General features: G+C 37.0%; 1 protein-coding gene across 1 annotated transcript in view; it reads right to left on the bottom strand.

Moving 5' to 3' along the window:
• Positions 1-21,737, bottom strand: part of LOC123523156 (uncharacterized) — a 90,131-nt gene that overhangs the window by 17,794 nt on the left and 50,600 nt on the right. Inside the window, exons 8-9 of the mRNA XM_045300827.2 lie at positions 3,933-4,008; positions 3,283-3,434 (exon numbers count right to left, since the gene is read on the bottom strand). Coding sequence (XP_045156762.2) covers positions 3,283-3,434; positions 3,933-4,008 — 228 coding nt within the window. The remainder of the gene's footprint in view (positions 1-3,282; positions 3,435-3,932; positions 4,009-21,737) is intronic.

The raw sequence follows: 21,737 nt of genomic DNA, 5'->3' as shown, positions 1-21,737 counted from the left end.
TGGGGACCAAACGCCGCTCTTCATGGAATTACATGTCTCAACACGTGTATCACTGAAGGTTCAATGTTTACCGCCGTTTGAATATATCTGCGGATGTCTTTAAATTGCTTTTTGTACTTTTAGCATGTGTAAATGTTGAGTTCTGCTCAACCCGGGGCTAGAGGGCGTGGACGGTAGCATGCACTTTCACTACCGTTCACGAACAGGCTCAATCAAACCGAGCCTGCAACATTTTGGTTTTTGTCGTGTTGAGCGACCTGTGAAGTTTCCACTTTTCTCTATTTTATTATCACAGCAGCGTTCTTTGTGTCGTGTGGCGGCCGTAAAAAGTCTCCCAGTACATTCAATCAGGGCTGTTATATTTCGATCTTCTTAGATCGTTCAGCACGACTTTTATATCGTGTTATTGGTACTGTTTAGTTTCCCAACGTGACCATTTCGGCCCGGGTCGTTCCAATACTCCCGCTTTCATAGCCTTGGGTTTCGTTTTGAGGAGGCTGCGTTTTTGGTGCGTGGCATTCCCTGTTTGATATTTTTCGTTTTTTTTTTGTATAATCACAACTTGGATATGGTGTCTGCTTTTTAATTTTGTCTTTTGACAGTTTCTGTGATACGCAGGCTCCATAACTTCAGATCCCCTTCCTGAATTCCAGTTTGTTTAGTTCTGCCCATTGTTTTCTCGTTTGGGGCAAACCCTTTTTTTTTCATTTTATCTAGGGACCAAACGCCGCTCTTCATGGAATTACATGCCTCAACACGTGTATCATTGAAGGTTCCATGTTCACCGCCGTTTGAATACATCTGCGGATGTCTCCAAATTGCTTTTTGTACTTATAGCATGTGTAAATGTTGGGTTCTGCTCAGCCCGGGGCTAGAGGGCGTGGACGGTAGCATGCATTTCCACTACCATTCCTGAACAGGCTCAATCAAACCGAGCCTGCAACATTTTAGTTTTTGTCGTGTTGAGCGACCTGTGAAGTCTCCACTTTTCTCTATTTTAAAAACAATAGATAAGGGATCGAACTGTTGTTATACTCAAAGACTTCATTATTAGTTTATACTAATTTATACCAATAGACCACCGCTCCTCCACTTCATTATTAGAAATCTAGTTCAAAAATAAAATTCTATGTATTTCCCTTGCTATAATTCTTACTTTAATGTTTCTAGCTCGTAATACATGTAATGAAGTATTTAAAACATTTGACATCTAGAAACAAATCACCATTACCTAGACCCAGCAATATAAATATTCAAAACTTATGTTTGAAGTCATTAAAAAAGCTTTTTCTCATAAGCTGAATTTTACACCTTTCAAACGCGGTTGCATATATTTTCTGGGCACCACAAGATGTCAAGTGAGCCGTGCTACTTCAGTTTTTATTTTTATTTTGTTCTCCAGATTTTTTATTTTCTATCATTGAATTTTAGTTTTAAACAAGTGACCGAGTATTGCAGTTGCAACGCAGTCCCCTACCGGTATTAACCTTTGTGAAAATAGATGCGACATCAAAAGGTCTTCGTCATTTCGAGACAAGCGAGTTCGAGATATCAAAGCTTATTTATTTTGCAACGATATTTCAAATTATTATATACTCGTTTTCTATCTCACCTGAGCAATGCTCAGGGTGAACTATTGTGATCACGCTGTGTCCGTCGACCGTCGTGCGTCAGTCCGTCATCAACAATTGTGTTTATAAGACATCTCAAAAACCACTACATGGATTTTTATGAAACTTGGCATGAATGTTTCTTGGATCGTCTTCTACCAAAATTGTTCAAACAGTTCCGCTTGGTTGCACATAGAGGCCGCCAGAGTTAAAAATAGAAAAATCTTCAAACGACATCTCTTAAACCAATGGTTCGATTTTTAAATAATTTCACACAAATAGTCATTATGTCACCCTCTACCAAGAATTTTCAAATAATACCGATTCGTCAAAAAACATGGCCGCCAGGGGGCGTTGTATCTTCCCTATATGTATATAGTGGAAACTGTTTAACTTATTTTGATTCGTCAAAAAACGTGGCCGCCAGAGGGCGTGGTCACTTTTCACTGAATGTATATAGTGGAAATAAAAAAAAACATCTTGTGTGAAACTGCTAACCCGAATTTAAAATAATTTTACACCAATTGTCCTTATATGACCCCCTACCAAGACTGTTCAAATTATTCTGATTCGTCAAAAACATGGCCGCCAGAGGGTTGGTCACTTCATCCATATTCATGTATATAGTGGAAACTTTAAAAATCTTCTTGTGTGAAACTGCTGGTCGGATTTTATAATAATTTAATACAAATGGTTCTTATGTGACCTTCTACGAATGTTGTTCAAATTTTTCTGATTTGTCAAAAAACATGGCCACCAAAGGGCGTGGTCAGGTTTCATCAACGATTTCTTTAAACAGTATCTTCCACAAAACCACTGAATGCATTTTGATGGAACATTACACAAATGATCTCTTGGTAGACCTCTTTCAACGTTATTCAAATGGCTCCGGTTCATTGAACATATGAGTCGTTTTGGTTAAAAGTAGGTTTTTTAGCTATCAGACTTTAAAAATCCTTTTCTCTAGAGCTTTGATATTTGGCATTTGATATAAGGGTTTGACACTTTACCATACTTGTCCAAATGATTACCCAAAAATAAAAAGAATGGCCAGGCCCCTGTGTTTGACATGTACTTACTATAGGCTTTAATATAAGAAACTTTGAAATTCTTCTTATCTGAATCAATGTGACTAGGGCCTTGATATTTGCCATGTGATATCAGATTTGTAATTTCTACCGTAATAATTCAAATTATATCCCTAGGTTCAAACAAGTTTGTGAAATGTATACAATATAAGCTAACATAGAATAAACCTAACTGTTCTAATACAAACACATTTGAAGCCTTTTACACAGGTGAGCGCTTTAGAGTCAATGAACCTATTGTTTTATTCTCCGTTAATTTACAGCAGGACCGGACACCTCAATAATTTCCATACTGACGTCTGAATTTCAGATCGGGTGCATGATGTCATTTTAACGTGTGTTGTTGAGTTATATTTTTAAATTTTATTTATTTTTTTCTGTTTTCATCAAAATTGTACATAATATTTAAATAATACTAATATATGTTATAACGTTAATAGGTTTGCATTGATAAAAATGCACTCGTTTTCTATCGGCATTATATTGCGAAACTAAACTCATCCGCTTCTCTCTTGATTCAAAACTAATAAACTATAAATATCTACTTATTTTAATAGTCACTAGAATAAAATGTTATTTCTTACTGATTGTATCCACTTTGCCTGCAATTGGTGACATACACACAATAAACAGAACCTTTTCCTCCGTACAATGTTCGGATTCCCAGGTATTTTCTTCAAAGAATAGAAAGTTTGTTCGAGTACATTCTTTGCCTGCTTTGGGATGTCCTTGTCTCCTGAAGTGAATAGTTTGACATTGGATATATATATATATACTTGTAAACACGCTGGTGATATTAATGCTTATGAAGAGTCTTGAATTAAAAGCGTTTGGCATTACGTTTTGAATTTAAACCAGTAGATCAGGTTACAAGATATAAAATAAGTCAATGTAGAAAGTATTAACCATTTTATTGATTGTTCGAAGTTTCACATATCGTCAAATGGATACACTACATACTTTTTTTCAATGTTTCTGATCGCAGAGACACATGTTTTAAGTTTTTGTCAACGTTACAGAAAATTTTGCGCAAAGTCTGTTTGTCAACGACGTTTGCCATACTATACCATGGAGATGGGTTGTTTTCTTCACATTCTGGTGCCAGTGACAATTTTACGACATATAGTAAAAACGATGATGCTTCGAAGGACATGTTCGTGTAGACAATCTTTGAGAATACTATCTAACATACCAAGCAGAGAATGTAACATACCAAGCAGAGAATGTAACATACCAAGCAGAGAATGTAACCGGTGAAGTATTCTCCCAGATATATTTCTTCTCTCCATTTCTTTCGTAGTATCTCAGGCCTGAATCAAAATATATCAGTATCAAGCGACAAGATTAAACTTGAGCAGTTTTGAAAACATCTTTCTTTTGAAATGACCGCAAACAAAGTATATAATAAAAACATTACAAACTAAATTTGATGTGTACAGATTGACATTAATATCTATTTAGGGATGCATCATTGTATATTATTCATGCACATTAGCAATCTATACAACCTTCAACCTTCTAAATTGTTGCTTTAACATGATCAGGAATGGTGTTTATTTTAACAGCTACCCTACCAAGGACGCTAAACATATATCTCAGTTGGTATGGCTTTTAAAATGTTTTCTTATGAATACTCACACTTTCACTACAAAGATAAATATTTTGGACTCAGTAAATGTCAGAATTGTCAGCTTATTAATCCCCCGCCACAAGTGGTGGGGGTTATAGGAATGGTCTCCGTCAAGGTCAAAGGTTTGAGCCTTCCATTTCGTGTCCGCTCTGTATCTCTTAAACCCCTTAAAGGATAATCATGAAACTTGAATCAAATGATCACCTCATCAAGACGATGTGAAGAACTCATGTGTCAGCCATGTCGGCTCAAGGTCAAGATCACAACTCAAGGTCAAAGGTTTGAGTCTACCATTTTGCGTCCGCTCTGTATCTCTTCAACCTCTGGAAGGAAAATGATGAAACTTGGATTAAACGATCACCTCATCAAGACAATGTGCAGAACTCATGAGGCAGCCATGTCGGTTTAACGTCAAGGTCACAACTCAAGGTCAAAGGTTTGAGCCTTCCATTTTGTGTCCGCTTTGTATCTCCTAAACCCCTTGAAGGATTTTCATCAAACTTGGGTCAAATGATCGTCAAGAACTCATAAGTCAGCCATGTCAACTGAAGGTCAAGGTCACAACTCAAGGCCAAAGGTTTGAGCTCTGTATCTCCTAAACCCCTTTTAGGATTTTCATGAAACTTGGGTCAAATGATCACCTCATCTAGACGATGTGCAGAATTCATGAGTCAGCCATGTCACTTCAAGGTCAAAGTCACAGCTCAAGGTCAAAGGTTTACCCTTTCACTATCCATACCAGGGCGGGGAATTCAACTGTCTTTTAGGTTGCCTTGTTTACAACTAGATAATACACATATGCGTATGTTGCTGTTTACAAAGAAAAGGGTCGTCAGCTGATAAACAGAACAGTATTCGACTGCGGTGAGCTCGTCAAAAGGGGCATATCGGTTGAGCATTTGGTATGTTAGACAAGAAGCAGGTAAACTTCCGGTTCATTGAAAAATCACTGCAGTCAAACAGATTTGATGAAAGGTATCATACTCGCATGTCCCGCATTGTTTTAATGATATGCAAATTAATGTTACCTATGTAATTTGTAAACTAATATTGATTTGCTAAAATATATATTTTTGTGAATGAACAGTGTCACTGTAATGCAGTTTTCGAACGCCGAAGACTAATCAATTTCAACTGTCATTTATGTTGTTTTAGTCATCTAGACCATCTTTTATGAACCGGCCTAGCCCAGCTTACACTAGATATTACAAGGGATGTTTCTGACATTCAATTCTCCCTTAATTACACACGGTTGTGTGTCAGAATATTACCCCTTTTATTTAATCTACATGCAGAATCTACGATTGTAAGTCTCCACTGTGCTAACTATTACAAACTTTATCCGATATAATAGCCAATGGGCATGAATAAAAATGTCAGTTTAGGTGTCTTATGGAGTGAATACAAGTAAACTTTTGCAAACGCACTGTAAACTTGAGTGAGTGAGTGAGTTGGGTTTTACGGCGAATCGACACAAAACGGTCATATATCGTCGAGAAGAAGTCATATTGCAAACGCCAACTGTAAAGCATAAACATTGATGTAAAAATGTAAAGCATACCCAAAAACATCCATGTAAAAATGTAAAGAACACTATGAGTAATGCAAAACGTATCTAAAAACATCCATGTAAACATGAATATCACGAGATTTTCCTGTTTAAAACCAGTACAAAACGGATGACTGCTCATCAATGTACATTGCATATAAATACAATTGGAATCCACAAACCAGTTCATTTGCAATTTCGATTGCTTCCAGGTGTATTCATAGACACTGCATTGAAAATGGTTAGAAAACGAATAGAAAATGTTGCTGAAATCAGGGGTTATATAAAGGCCCACTTTAAGTTGGCATTGAGTGTCATGATGAGTTATGAGTTGTTTATGGGGATAAACAAATGTCATTTTCCACAGCTTATAGGTGGTTTACAAAATTCAGTTCCGGTCAGGAATCAGTCAAAGATGCCCCTTATTCAGGAAGACCCAGGTCTGCAGTTACCAAATCTAACATTAATAAGATTAAGTCCATCGTTGAGAAAGATGCGCATTTCACTGTCAGACAGCTGGCAAAAATGGGATTATGTGCACCACTGTGATCCTTTATTTGATCGTTTTGTCCTTGTGCGTTTACTTTGTGTGGATGTGTTTGTTGGTCGTAGCGTCCGCGTGCTGGGTTTACGTTTAGGGATGCTGCGTTTTTGGAACGTGGCTTTCCGTGTTGGATATTTATCCTTGTTATTTTAGCATCTGTCCCATCATTCTGAAGACAATTTTAAAGATTAAGAAGATAAGTTCTCGCTGGATCCCCCATATGCTCACCGATGAGCAGAAACGTACGAGTGTGTAAATGACAATGCATGTCTGGTAGCTTCTATAAGAATGTGGTTCTGAAAAAAAATTGAGAAAAGTACGTCCAAAAAAATCTGGTCTGCAGCATGTCCATTTTTACATAATAATGCTCCAGCCCACAATTCACAACTGTCGTTCAGTTTTAGAAGTCTGAAAACTTTAATGCACCTACCCTACAGCCCGCACCTAGCCCCGTGCGATTTTTCCTCTTTCCGAAATTGAGAAAAAAAAAACACTTGTAGGAGATATAGGTCCAGAAGTGCATTGGGGTCTGCAGTTTACCAGTTACTTATAGATGTCCCCAAAGATGAGTATAAAAATTGTTCTAAGAATTGGATTAAAAGATTGAAACGATATGTTCTAGCTAAAGGGGGATATTTCGAAGGTAACTACACAAAATAATATCCCTAATATGTGCATTGTTCCACTCAGATTTTACAAATTATGTGTTAATTAAATGCTGATGATGTTAGTAGTAAATATGGGGTTAGATATGCTATTACTTTGTTAATATTGACAGTATATATGACAGTATACCAGTTATAATATAAGGTATTAGCTTTTCATTATTGTTAAATATTAATGAATTAATTATATAATATCAAAGAATAATACGCATTTTATTGTTACACAATTTCAGCACTCCTATGTATAGTGCAAAGCGTGTGACCCTTTCTGTTATACGGAGCGTGATGCAAACATAAATATTTTTAATCATGATTAGAAATTTACATTTAAAATTTAAACAGGTTTATCTATATAAAAGTATACGTCTCCTTCATCCTATATTTTTCCTAAAATTTCTCTATTCCATATTGTTATAATTGTATTAAATATAAGATCTAAAGATTTACTTATATAGGTACGGTTTACTAATAAAAGTTTATACATTTATTCATTTTCTGACCTCCCTTTATTAAATTTCTGAATGTCTAAATAAGAGTTATACCTTCTGGAAACCTATATATTTCTGTGAGTAGCGCGTTTTATTAGTCCCCTACTGGTTGAAAACCAGTTTTGGGGACTATAGGAATGCTCTTTTCCGTCATTCCGTCTTTCCGTCATTCCGTCATTCTGTCATTCCGTCCGTCCGCAATTTCGTGTCCGGTCCATAACTCTGTCATCCATGAAGGGATTTTAATATTACTTGGCACAAATGTTCCCCATGATGAGACGACGTGTCATGCGCAAAACCCAGACCCCTAGCTCAAAGGTCAAGGCCACAATAGGAGGTCAAAGGTCAACAGGGCTTTTTTCCTGTCCGGTCCACAACTCTCCCATCCTTGAAGGGATTTTAGTATTACTTGGCACAAATGTTCCCCATGATGAGATGATGTGTCGTGCGCAAATCCCGGACCCCTAGCTCAAAGGTCAAGGTCACAATTGGAGGTCAAAGGTCAACAGGGCTTTTTTCCTGTCCGGTCCATAACTCTCCCATCCATGAAGAGATTTTAATATTACTTGGCACAAATGTTCCCCATGAGGAGACGACGTGTCATGCGCAAAGCCTGGACCCCTAGCTTAAAGGTCAAGGTCACAATTGGAGGTCAAAGGTCAACAAGGTTTTTTTCCTGTCCGGTCCATAACTCTCCCATCTATGAAGGGATTTTAATATTACTTGGCACAAATGTACCTCATAATAAGACGATATGTCATGCACAACTTTCAGACCCCTAGCTCAAAGGTCAAGGTCACACTTAGCAGTCAAATGTTAACATAGCATGAACAGGGTCTGTTTCGTGTCCGGTCCATAACTCTGACATTCATTAAGGGATTTTAATATTACTTAGCACAAGTGTTCCCCATGATGAGACGACGTGTCATGCGCAAATCCCGGACCCCTAGCTCAAAGGTCAAGGTCACAATTGGGGGTCAAAGGTCAACAGAGTTTTTTTCCTGTCCCGTCCATAACTCTGCCATCCATGAAGGGATTTTAATATTACTTGGCACAAATGTTTCCCATGATGAGACGACATGTCATGCGCAACACCCAGTACCCTAGCTTAAAGGTCAAGGTCACACTTTGAGATCAAAGGTCAAGAGGATTTTTTTCCTGTCCGGTCTATAACTTTGTCATGCAAAGCAGGATTTAGATATCAGTTGGCACAAATATTCCCCTGGATGAGACAACATGTCATGCGCAAGAACCAGGTCCCTAGGTCTAAGGTCAAGGTCATATTTAGAAGTCAAAGGTCAAATTCAAGAATGACTTTGTATGGAACATTTCTTCTTCATGCATGGAGGGATTTTGATGTAACTTGGACCAAATGTTCACCACCATGAGGCACCCTTGTTTTTAGAATTACATCCCTTTGTTGTTACTATAAATAGATTTTATTGTAACTTTTTTATTACTGGCAGTAGAGAAAAATCGAGACCACTTTTCTGTGGTACAGCATGCATGTTACATCCAATTTTTAGGTGTATTTTGACCTATCTCTACCTGGTAAAGAGTTTCTTGTGGACTTATATTATTAACTTTTTTTTTTTTTTTTTTTTTTTTTAAAGATTAATTTCCCTTTGTTGTTACTATAAATAACTTACATGATAACATTTTTATAATCAGCCAAAAAAAATTCAATATGAAAACAACTGTGGGTTTTTATATATGCACATTTTAATCCAAGTGTGTTGTTATAATGTTATAACATATTGTATATGTAGTACAATATTGTTTATACATCATTGACAGATATCAGTTCATTATGTTATACTGCAGTAGAAAAAATTAGGTGCCTTCCAGTAGGGGACTTTGTATTGCATGGCAATACTTCATTCACTTGTTTATAGTGTGCCAATATCTGAGGAAAATATGACTTCTGATGGCATTTTTATTAATGCTCGAATATTAGTATAAAAGTGTTCCTTGGGATCAAACATGGAATTAAAAAGTGGCTGTCGCCTTCTGTGGTTTCTCATTACAGTATAATTGGTCAAAGATCAAATAAGTGCATTTATAATTAAACTCTAGGCAGCTCTGCACTCTTTTCATTTTCATCTAATCCCCTAAATTGGTTTAAACGCCGTTAAGTATTTCATTAATAAAATTGATAAAAATATATGCATATTGATATAATTATTTATTATAGTCTGTCTATATATCTGAAAAAGTGACCTCCGGTGGCAAAGTGTACTAATGCCTGAGATATATGCTAATCTTTATATATAAGTTAACTGCAGACTATTTTGGTACTGTCGTATACAATGGTCATTTTAAGGGTCATTTCAATGTATCAGACAGGTCAAATATTAAAACTGAACTTTAGAATGTGTACTTCTTACATATTAAAATACCAAAATGGTGCGTGTATTTATAACATAATCATAAAATGACTGCAAATGCATTTCTCATATTTCATGCAGTAATAAAATGGAATTTAAGCTTTGCTCTGACTATAAAAAGGATGCCTATTATCAAGGCGTCACATAGAGCATACGCCTCTCCCAGGGATCGAACTCACGACCCTGCGATCCTTTGATAGCCATTGTGTTAGGAGTAATTTCGACCTCCTCCTCTGAATTATAACAAGTTGGCAGATACTTGCTGAGAATAGGCTAGTCCTGGTAGAGAATCCAGAAACACTTGTTAAGTTAACTGACTGCCGTTAAATGACTAAAATACTGTTGAAGAAATATGGAGCTGAACCCAGAAACAAACATACAACCAGGTATTTGAATTAAAGAAAGATACAAATTACTCATTTAAGCTGTTTGTTAGTAACTACAGCATGATAAGTTTGTTAGTAACTACAGCATGATAAGTTTTTCATGTTCCTTACTATAGAAATCACGAGACTGTGTTCTAGCATTTGTCGTGTTATCAATGGGACGCCTGCTTATATCATACGAAAGAAAACATAATATTGTTTTTGTTAATAAAATCGCCCAAAATTCGTATTACGAAAACTGTTACAGGACACATATCTTTACATACATTATATAATGAAAGAAATAAATACTTTGTACGAAAATACATCTCACTTTGTAAGTAATATTTACAAATACGATCTACTTCTCCAGCATCTGAAGAAATGGTTTCAATACCGGTGATAAATCATTATATAATATATATTTATGTCAATGTGTCCACGCGGTGATGGTTGAACATGATAATTTTAGAGGAATAACTCAAATGTATGTCACATTATACGTGTATGCAGTTATCATCGATGCTATTAATGCAGTATTTATATTATTCTGTTCCTAAAATTCAGCGCGCCATTTCTTCTTCGACTCTATATTTTTGACTTTGTATCTTCACTTCTTCTACCTTCTAAAAAAATTGAAATCGAATCAGATTGTAACAATTTTTAGAACTGAAAGTTGGTTTCAAAATTAATAATTACAGGTATAGTGTTATTTCTAGAGCGACGCAGCGGGGCGCCCCGCCCTGCCCTTTTTTACTGCCGCCACGCTGCCCTTAAAATGTGCCCTTCTAGCCTTTGAGTCTTCTGCTAAATCCCGCCAATTTCCCTGTTGACATGCCTCGACGATTTTTTGATCAGCAAATTACGTCACGGCGAGTGCACACAGGTAATGAGAATCAATGAAGTGTTAAAACTAATTGATAAAGAGTATGGATCCTGTGAAATGTCAAAAAGGCGTGCGTAAGCGGCCAGCTGATTACCGAGCACGTGAAAAGTGCCCTATATATCTACAGTCAGTACATACGATTTTTCTACTTTGTATACCACTTTACCACATAACCTAATAAATGACAAATTAACTGTCCTAATTCAAAAGACTTTTGCCAGAGAGAATGCTACATTTATCGCTTGCAATTTTGATAAAGCTTTTTTTACTAGCAATATTATTAAACATTATACTATGTGGACCTTTGACGAAGTTTGTAAAGCCCTTTCCTTTTTATTGAACAACATTTACATCAGGTTTGGGAATGCAGTTTTTAGACAAGTTGTTGGTATTCCCATGGGAACAAATTGTACACCCCTTGTCGCAGATTTGTTTTTATATTGTTATGAAAGAGACTTTATGTTGAGCCTTTCTCCAGATACGCAAGCAGATATTATAACTGCATTTAATAATACATCACGCTATCTGGATGATATTCTTAATATGGATAATCCGTTTTTTGGTCATTTGGTGGGTACTATTTATCCTAGGGAGCTTCAGTTAATTAAAACTAACAATTCGGATACTGATGCTTCATTTTTAGATTTACATCTCTCTATCTATGACAATATTATACATACCAAAATTTATGACAAGAGGGATGATTTTAATTTTAGTATTGTAAATTTTCCCCATTTGGATGGGGATGTACCTCAGGCTACATCTTATGGGGTATATATTTCTCAATTAATTCGGTTTGCCAGAGCGTGTAGTCATGTCAAGCATTTCAATGAACGTGATCAATATATTACAAGTAAACTTCTTCAGCAAGGCTACCGTTATTACAAATTGCGAAATATTTTACTAAATTTTATCATCGTAATTCTGATTTAGTTTTAAAATTCAATAGTAATTTAAAGACACTTCTGCGAGAAGGTATTTCTAAACCCGTTTTTTATGGGGATGTGGTTTACAAACTTCGTAAGATCTTGGGTCATGGTAATTTTCCAAATGTATTTGGTAAAATTATAAAACATTTTATTAAAAGAGGTTACGACCCAACTGTTTTGAGACATACCGCATGTTTAGTGTTCAACCCGTTTACAGTTGGACACTACGCTTCCCTCTTTGATTGCGTCTGACGGAAGAGGGGAGAGGACTCTATGATGAGCAGTTTTTAAATCCTACCAGGACTGAACTGTTTTGATATTTGTCTTCTGGCCTGTTTCGTCGGGCCCTTAAGGGTGTTTCTCTTGTTGCTCTGTCTTCTGAAAAGGCATTGAGTACATACGTTTTTGGTTCTTAAGGTTTGCTTTTTATATATTTATACACGAGCATTTTTGTGTTTTACATGCCATGCCTTTTTGTTTCCATTACGTGTGTTAGAGATTCACCTGGAGGGGATTACTTTTATTTACACTGTCCTATGTCTTTGAAACATGGTGGGGGTAAGAGTGAGGTTGGGTGCGCACCATAAACCGGTTTAAGCTCCCCAGTGGTGTTTTTGCCACTGACCGTTCCAAGGCGGTGCCCCACTGTGTTCCTTTGTTTGTTCGTTTTGTCCTTGTGTGTTGACTTTGTGTGCGCGCGTGTGCGTATGCTTATTGTTCGTCTTGTCCTTATGTGTTGGCTTTGAGTGTGTGTGTGTGTGTGTTGTTCGTTTTGTCCTGATGTGTAAGCTTTGAGTGTGTGTGTGTGTGATGCACGCGTTTGCGTGCTGGGGGGTTCGTTTTGAGGAGGCTGCGCTTTTGGTGCGTGGCACTCCCTGTTTGATATTTTTCTTTGTTTTTAAGCAAGCTCAAGTTACCCTCATCCCCCCCCCCCCCCCCCCCCCCCCCCCACTCCCCACCCCATTTAAGAAAAATGATGTTTTAACAAAATCAAATTATAGACCCGTCAATATTTTACCAGTACCATCCAAAATCTTTGAAAAGGTATTAGCTGAACAACTTATAGCATACTTTGATAACATTTTTGATAACCTTCTTTGTGCATTTAGAAAAGGTCATGGTTGCCAGACAACTCTTCTTAGACTGCTTGAGGACTGGAGACAGGCTCTTGACAACAATGAATATGTAGCGGCTATTTTGATGGATTTATCTAAGGCCTTTGACTGCCTCCCCCATGACATTCTTCTTTCAAAGTTAGCGGCATATGGGTTGTCAAGGTCTGCCTACACTCTCCCGCAGTGCCACTGACCGTTCCAAGGCGGTGCCCTCCTGTGTTCCTTTGTTTGTTCGTTTTGTCCTTGTGTGTTGACTTTGTGTGCGCGCGTGTGTGTATGCTTATTGTTCGTCTTGTCCTTATGTGTTGGCTTTGGGTGTGTGTGTGTTGTTCGTTTTGTCCTGATGTGTAAGCTTTGAGTGTGTGTGTGGTGCACGCGTTTGCGTGCTGGGGGGTTCCTTTTGAGGAGGCTGCGCTTTTGGTGCGTGGCACTCCCTGTTTGATATTTTTCTTTGTTTTTTTTTCAGACAAAAGATGTTCTTGTTACATATACAAAGTTAGTGTCTTGACACTGAAACATTAGTCATTCAGATAATTTTCTTTATTATTATTTACAACCAGAAAATATGAAAACATCAGAATATTTGTACGAGTAACACTTAGGCACATTCAGTGAAATAATGAAAAAAAAAATATCAAACAGGGAATGCCACGTACCAAAAACGCAGCAGTATCTCTTTTAGTTACTATCGAACCACCATGATATTTCATCATTTTTATTACTTGAAACATCATCTTTGTCAGTAATCATGAAAATATCGAAGATCTATTAAACTGACTTCATTATTGCACTGAATGTGGATAAGTGTTACTCTTATAAAAATTCTGAATCAACCTGGTGTGTTGTAAAACATTTGCATGGCTGGTTTTCGAGTGTTAAGATACTAAACTTATTATCAAGGACATTCTGTCTGAAATAAGCATTAAATCAGAAATTTGTTACGATCTGATCAGAACTTTGTTTTCTATTTAAACTTTTAATTTGAAAAGGCTGAGAGGGTGTAAAAAAGAGTCAAAAATAATAAAGCGTCGAAACAAAAATGGCGTCTTAAACATAAGTACATAAGATATGATTATTAATGCCTGACCAAAATTATAAGTTAATGAAAGGAAGAGTCATGATTATTACAACCATAACTTTATCAAAATTAGTAAAATACGGGGCACAATAAAGTAAATAGGGAATGTATACTTTTTTCTCTGTACCACTGGACGCATCGACACCTTCATATTGCGAATTTATATCTATTTTCACACCAGTAAAATTAACGTTGATATAAATCGTAAGATAAGAGTAATAAAAGCAAACCAAAGAAAAAGTGTACATTTTCACCAGTTGAAATCCTAAAGGTCTGTTCTGTTCGTTTAGTATAGTTACGTACTTGTGTACACGCATGTGACCAACCTTTCATTATTCCTCTAAAATGATCACCGCGTGGACAAAATAATATAAATATAACAGGGATGTGCCTAATTACAATTGTAATTTAATTAATTATAAATTTATTACAAATATTGATTTAATTGAAAATAATACATATAAAATGTTACTTACAAAGAAAGATGTATTCTCGTACAAAGTGTTTATTTCTTTCATTATTTAATGTGTGTAAAGATGTGGGTCATGTGCCTATTTTCTTATAAAAACAAAGATAAGTATCAAACAGGGAATGCCAAGCACCAAAAACGCAGCCTCCCCAAAAACGAAACCCACAGCACGCAAACGTGCACACCACAAACACACACGCACGTACGCACGCACACACATACACACGCGCGCGCGCGCACATACACAAAGCCAACACATGACGACAAAACGAACAAACAAAGGAACACAGTGGGGCACCGCCTTGGAACGGTCAGTGGCAGAAACACCACTGGGGAGCTTAAACCGGTTTATGGTGCGCATCCAACCTCACTCTTACCCCCACCATGTTCCAAAAAAACAAAGAAAAATATCAAACAGGGAATGCCACGCACCAAAAGCGCAGCCTCCTCAAAACGAACCCCCCAGCACGCAAACGCGTGCACCACACACACACACACACACTCAAAGCCAACACATAAGGACAAGACGAAGACACGGGACTGTGTAAATAAAAGTAATCCCCTCCAGGTGAATCTTTGACACACGTAATGGAAACAAAAAGGCATGGCACGTAAAACACTAACATGCTCGTGTATAAATACATAAAAAACAAACCTTAAGAACCAAAAACGTATGTACTCAATGCCTTTTCAAAAGACAGTGCAACAAGAGAAACACCCTTAAGGGCCCGACGAAACAGGCCAGAAGACAGATATCAAAACAGTTCAGTCCTGGTGGGATTTAAAAACTGCTTATCATAGAGTCCTCCCCCTCTTCCGTCAGACAAAATCAAAGAGGGAAGCGTAGTGTCCAACTGTAAATGGGTTGAACACTAAACATGCGGTACGTCTCAAAACAGTTGGGTCGTAACCTCTTTTAATAAAATGTTTTATAATTTTACCAAATACATTTGGAAAATTTCCATGACCCAAGATCTTACGAAGTTTGTAAACCACATCCCCATAAAAAACGGGTTTAGAAATACCTTCGCAGATTACTATTGAATTTTAAAACTAAATCAGAATTGCGATAGTAAAATTTAGCAAAATATTTACGCAATTTGTAATAACGGTAGCCTTACTGAAGAAGTTTACTTGTAATATATTGATTACGTTTATTAAAACGCCTGACATGGCTACCCACAAAGTTGGGATTTTCATGGAAAACGACATACTTTCTTTCGCACGATATATGGAGGCGTCCCATTGATGTCTACACAGTACATGTTAGAACATACTATCGTCATTTCTATAATAAGGAACATTGTAGTTACGAATAAATATCTTAAGTTTTGTTTTGTTTTTGTTGTTTTTAAAATCGCACTGGCACAATTATAGGTCATATGGCGACGTTCCAGTTTTGGTGGTGAAGGAAGAACCCTGGTGCCCCTCTGTGCATTATTTTATCACAAGCGGGTATCTGGGTAGAACCACCGACCTTCCGTATGCCAGCTAGATATCTTCCGCACATGAAGAATTTAACATTAGTGAGAGGCAAGTGATTCGAGGTCAGCGACCTAGATTCTTACACGAGTAATTATTACCTTTCTTTAATTTAAAGACTTGTTTGTTTGGGGTTTAGCGCCATCTTTTTTCAACAGTATTTCAGTCATGTAGTAAACCTAACTAGTGTCTCGGGATTTTCTACCAGTTCTAGCCTGCTCCCCTGCAAGTAACTGCCAATTTCTCCGTATGATTCAGAGGTGGAGGCGGAAATGACTCCTGACACAATGTCTATTATCAAACGGTCATGGAGAACATATACACCTCACCTTGGAATCGAACTCACAACCCTGCGATCCGTAGAAATGCGCTCTTGAGCTAAGCGGGAAGGATGGAAATACCTGGTTGTATACATGGTAGTATAGTAATTTTAACAATCAATTTAGTCATCTTATACATTTTTGCATAATTCATTTCCGATTGAAGTCTACTTTCTCAAAATATACAATAATTTCCCTATGAATTATTCCACAAAAATGTAAAATAAATAATAATTCCTTCTATAAGCAATGCAAGGTTTAAATTCAAATTTTATTGCTGCCTGAAATGGAATGAATGCGCTTGCAGTGCCTGTTTATAATCATAATGGTAGCAGCGTGTTTTGTTTCGTTTTTTGTTGTTGCTGCCTGAACGATTACTGTCTTGAAGACTATTTTGACCCCCACCATCATGAAATTTTTTAACCTAACGAAAAACTATCCTGAACGTCACTACAGAACTACCATGGATAAGGCATAATTCAGGACATACCAACTTAGAAACCGGGACTTCAGTGTAAGTCCCGTTTTGTACCCATTATAGCATTGAAATATGGTCACTGTATATCGATATGAGTGTGTATAATTCAACAATTGATACTAGTAACTTGGTCAATTACATTATACATGGATTAAATCCATATCTCACAGTTATGTTGAGAAAACATCCATTATCAAGTACATGAAACTCCAGCGTTGTTTAGTAAGATATTTCTATATATTGAAGACCACTAGTGGCAGAATTTATTGGTCGCCACCGTATCAAAAAGACGCATTTAAGTATGTTATATCTCCTGAAAAGCTGACTGCATAGTACTGGATATTAACATAATTACAGACATACAGTAATAAGTGACCCACCCCAAACTTAAACAAAAAACCATTATTATTAATCAAATTTGATTATACACTTCTGACATACAATTACAACAAACGCATGTATCTATTAAATGAAAACAGACAACGCTAACTCGAACTGATTCTTATTAAAAGCTCGGGTTGGTGCCGGAAGGACATGTGCTTCAAGTACATGTTTCAGTAGTTTTCAGAATTTTAATATGCTAATCATTTTAAACCAGTTGGAATGTTCGAATCAAAACTAAACAAGAGCGTCATGATGACCCTATATCGCTCACCTAATAAACTTGGTCTTGGAATCATCAAGTTAAACATTCTGACCAAGTTTCATGAAGTAGAGTCATAAATGTGGCCTCTACAGTGTTAAAGGTCCAATACTAAGGAAAGTGAACATTTTAATTTCTTTTAAAAGGCACAGAAACTATTTCATTTTATTGGAAAATGAAAGTTGGTATGTAGAAATTCGAAATAAATCGCAGTATATGTACAATTATTTTTCTATGAAGTATGAAGAAAGTTAAAAAGACCTGGGGGTCATTCTGTCGATTCATTGAAATTTCAACATAATGCACATACATTTCTTTGAGTTCCAAAGACCTTCTGTAAATTTTGACCTGCCAATCTTCATTATTTAGTGTCTTGCAGAAGTCTATGCACTGGCTATGAAAAAAATTGCCTACTCACTTTCCCTTAGTAATGGACCTTTAACAAGCTGTTTCAAACTTGGCTTAGGAATTATCAAGATAAACATTCTGACCAAGTTTCATGAAGATAGGGTCATAAATGTGGCCTCAAGAGTGTTAACAAGCTTTTCCTTTGATTTGACCGGGTGACCTAGTTTTTGACTCCATATAAATCTGTTTACCAAACCGTAGTATTATCGTTATTATTAATCAAATTTTATAGTCCTTATTTCAATCAGATATTTGTAAAATGTGTAAAAATTTATCAAAAGAGGATACGATGCGAAAATAGGGAAGCACAGTGCATGTTTAGGTGACTGACACATCTAAGACTCCATGATGCTTTTCTCCTAAATCCTACATAAAATGGACGGAGGGAGTGGTATTTTGTCTTGCAGTGTTCTTAGTCGTGCCCTTAAAACTTAGGCTCTTGTTGCTCCGACTTCAGACAAGTTGTCGAGTACATTGGTGTTATGTTACCTCAGATGTACCTTAATTTTATGTTTTATTTAATATGATCTGGTATTTTTTCGCGAATGTTAGAGCCTTTCTCAGCGGATTATTATTTACAATGTGTTGCTAATTTGTTGAAAATAGAGTAAGTGCGAGTTTGGCATGCCCATTAACACGTTTAAACCCCCATTTTTTTTTCATTGGTGACTCGTTCCAAGGCGGTGCCCCTACTTTCAACTGATTTTCTGTATGTCTTGTATTTTGTGTTTCCATACCTCGTGTTTTTATTTTGATGTAAATTAGATGTGAAACCAAAATTTGTAGTCCTGTTTGGCACCATATAACCTGTACTGTGTTGGTGCGTCGTAAAACCCAAATAAATAAATGTATTTTGTGTTGCTTATGTTGTCCTGTTTGTTGTAAGCGTTATCCTCCTTCTCCTCACTCCCCCTATCGCCCCCATCCTTTCCCATTGCAACAGTGCTCCCTTGTTTTGGAATCCACTCCACCTTATCTATGAGTTAGTTTACGTGCCCACCTTTATCTATGTAAGTTAGTTGGGTATGGTTGTGTGTGTTTATCTTTGGTACATAAATGTCTGCACTATTGTGGTTTACGTTGTAGTGTAACTGTGATTTAGGAACGTAGAATTCCCTTTGTATATGGTTTTATTTTCTCCAACAATCTCCTTCCCTACCCCGTTCCTACCACTTACCCCTTCCTCTCCCTCTGTCTATATTTTGCATAAAATTTAAATATACTTGTTGGATTTTTGAAGCATCCCGTCTGTTCAATTTTTCCGTTACAGCTTCTTTTTGTTGTGGGACTACTTTGCAAATGCGTGGCTCTGAGACTGTTTTTAGTGTTCTGTGCTTCCGAGAAATCTACCCTTACCTATTAACTTTTACACTTGTCATAGGAATCATAAAAAAACAAACATTCGGAACAAGTTTTAAGAAGATAGGCTCATAAACGTGGCCTCTAGGGTGTTAACAAGCTTTTCCTTTGATTTGATCTAGTGACCTACTTTTGGACGCCACACAATCCAGTTTCGAACATGGCCTAGAGATCATCAAAATAAACATTCTGTGCAAGTTTGTATCAAATCAAAGCATAAAGTGGCAGTTAATCAAGAAGCCATGATGGAATTTAGCAGTTTTTCGAAAGGAACCGAGATCTTATTGTGACTTAAGTTGTCTGTAAGTGTTGTTACATTAGAACGGAAAATATCACTTCTACCGTATTCACAAGGTAAAAATTAACAAATTTTGGCTCTTTCATGGGTCAATCAAGGGCCGTACCTCCGGAACTTATGATTGGATCTGACGGATTCATCATGGAATCCAAGATTTTTTGTAAGTTTGTACCAAATTAAACCATAAATTAAGTCTCTATATGGCTGCAAAAGCCAAAATAGCAAATTAGAAAATAACTAATGAACAAGTACTTTTAAGATAGAAACTAGAATTGTGTCCATTGGACACAGATGCCCCCACTACATGACATTAAAATGACAATTTTTTCCCAGGTCAGGGGCCATAACTCCAACAATACTGAATGAATCCGGACGCGAAACCCCAGGTGCACAACTGCACATGCTGACCAACATTCCTGTAACCTTTGGTGACTCTAGGTCAAATACTTTTGGAGCTACGCACAACACAACATTAAAATGACCAATTTTTAACTAAGTCAGGGGCCATAACTCCTACACGACTGAATGAATCCGGACGCAAAACCCCAGGTGCACAACTGCACATGCTGACCAACATTCCTGTAAACTTTGGTGACTCTAGGTCAAATACTTTTGGAGCTACGCACAACACAACATTAAAATGACCAATTTTTAACTAAGTCAGGGGCCATAACTCCTACACGACTGAATGAATCCGGACGCAAAACCCCAGGTGCACAACTGCACATGCTGACCAACATTCCTGTAAACTTTGGCGACTCTAGGTCAAATACTTTTGGAGCTACCATGAGTTTAACTAAGTCAGGGGCTATAACTCCTACAAGACTGAAAGAATCCGGACGCGAAACCCCAGGTGCACAACTGCACATGCTGACCAACATTCCTGTAAACTTTGGTGACTCTAGGTCAACTACATTTGGAGCTATGCACGACACAACATTAAAATGACCAATTTTTTACTAAGTCAGGGGCATAACTCCTACATGACTGGATGAATCCGGACGCGAAACCCCAGATGCACAACTACACATGCTGACCAACATTCCTGTAAAGTTTTGTGACTCTAAGCCATAAACTTTTGGAGCTAGAAGCGACACAACACTAAAATGACCAATTTTCACAAAGTCAGGGGCCATAACTTCTACATGACTGAATGAATCCGGACGCGAAACCCCAGGTGCGCATATACACATGCTGACCAACATTCCTGTAAAGTTTTGTGACTCTACGTCAAATACTTTTGGAGCTAGGCGCGACACAACATTCTCGGAAGGACGGACGGACAAGGGCAAATCTATATGCCCCCCAAAGTGCGGGCATAAAAAACATCATGACAAGCAGTGATATAACAAAACGTAGTTAAACTTAATTCATATACACTATCGATTTTTAGGCGCAGAAAATAACGTAACTCAGTAGAGGTCTACACACTCGGAACGTGTTTCATCCAGTATTTTGACTCTGTTAAACACGTTATGTGTTGACATCATGTTGATCTGCTAAATATGGTGCCATACGTGTGCCATGAAAAAGTACTTCCTAAGTCCGTCTACTTGTTTACATAAAAGACATATTAGAATGGACATAATAGCAGAATCATGTTTAAATAGATCCCTACAATACAACTTTGTTATACGTCCTCGTGAAATTATTCCGCAGGCTTATAACCTTTTCTTACTGTTTCGATAAATTGAAACAGTTCACCTGTATATAATTTCTTTAAAGCCAGCCACAGAAAAAGTGTATACGTTTGCATTTCCATGATGATAAATATACATAATTTGCATAAAAAAGAGAAATGTATGTATCTACTTACCAACTGACAGTGACATATGTTAGACCAAACAATGTATTTCATGTCTTCACAATCTATTGCATTAATATAGCTGTACTTGACATATTAGTTTAGTTTAAGCCATACTTTTGTTTCTAAAATGTAAGATACG

This window comes from Mercenaria mercenaria, chromosome 8 (genome assembly GCF_021730395.1).
Source record: "Mercenaria mercenaria strain notata chromosome 8, MADL_Memer_1, whole genome shotgun sequence".
NCBI classification, from domain to species: domain Eukaryota; kingdom Metazoa; phylum Mollusca; class Bivalvia; order Venerida; family Veneridae; genus Mercenaria; species Mercenaria mercenaria.
This window is presented reverse-complemented; position numbering and strand designations above follow the sequence as displayed.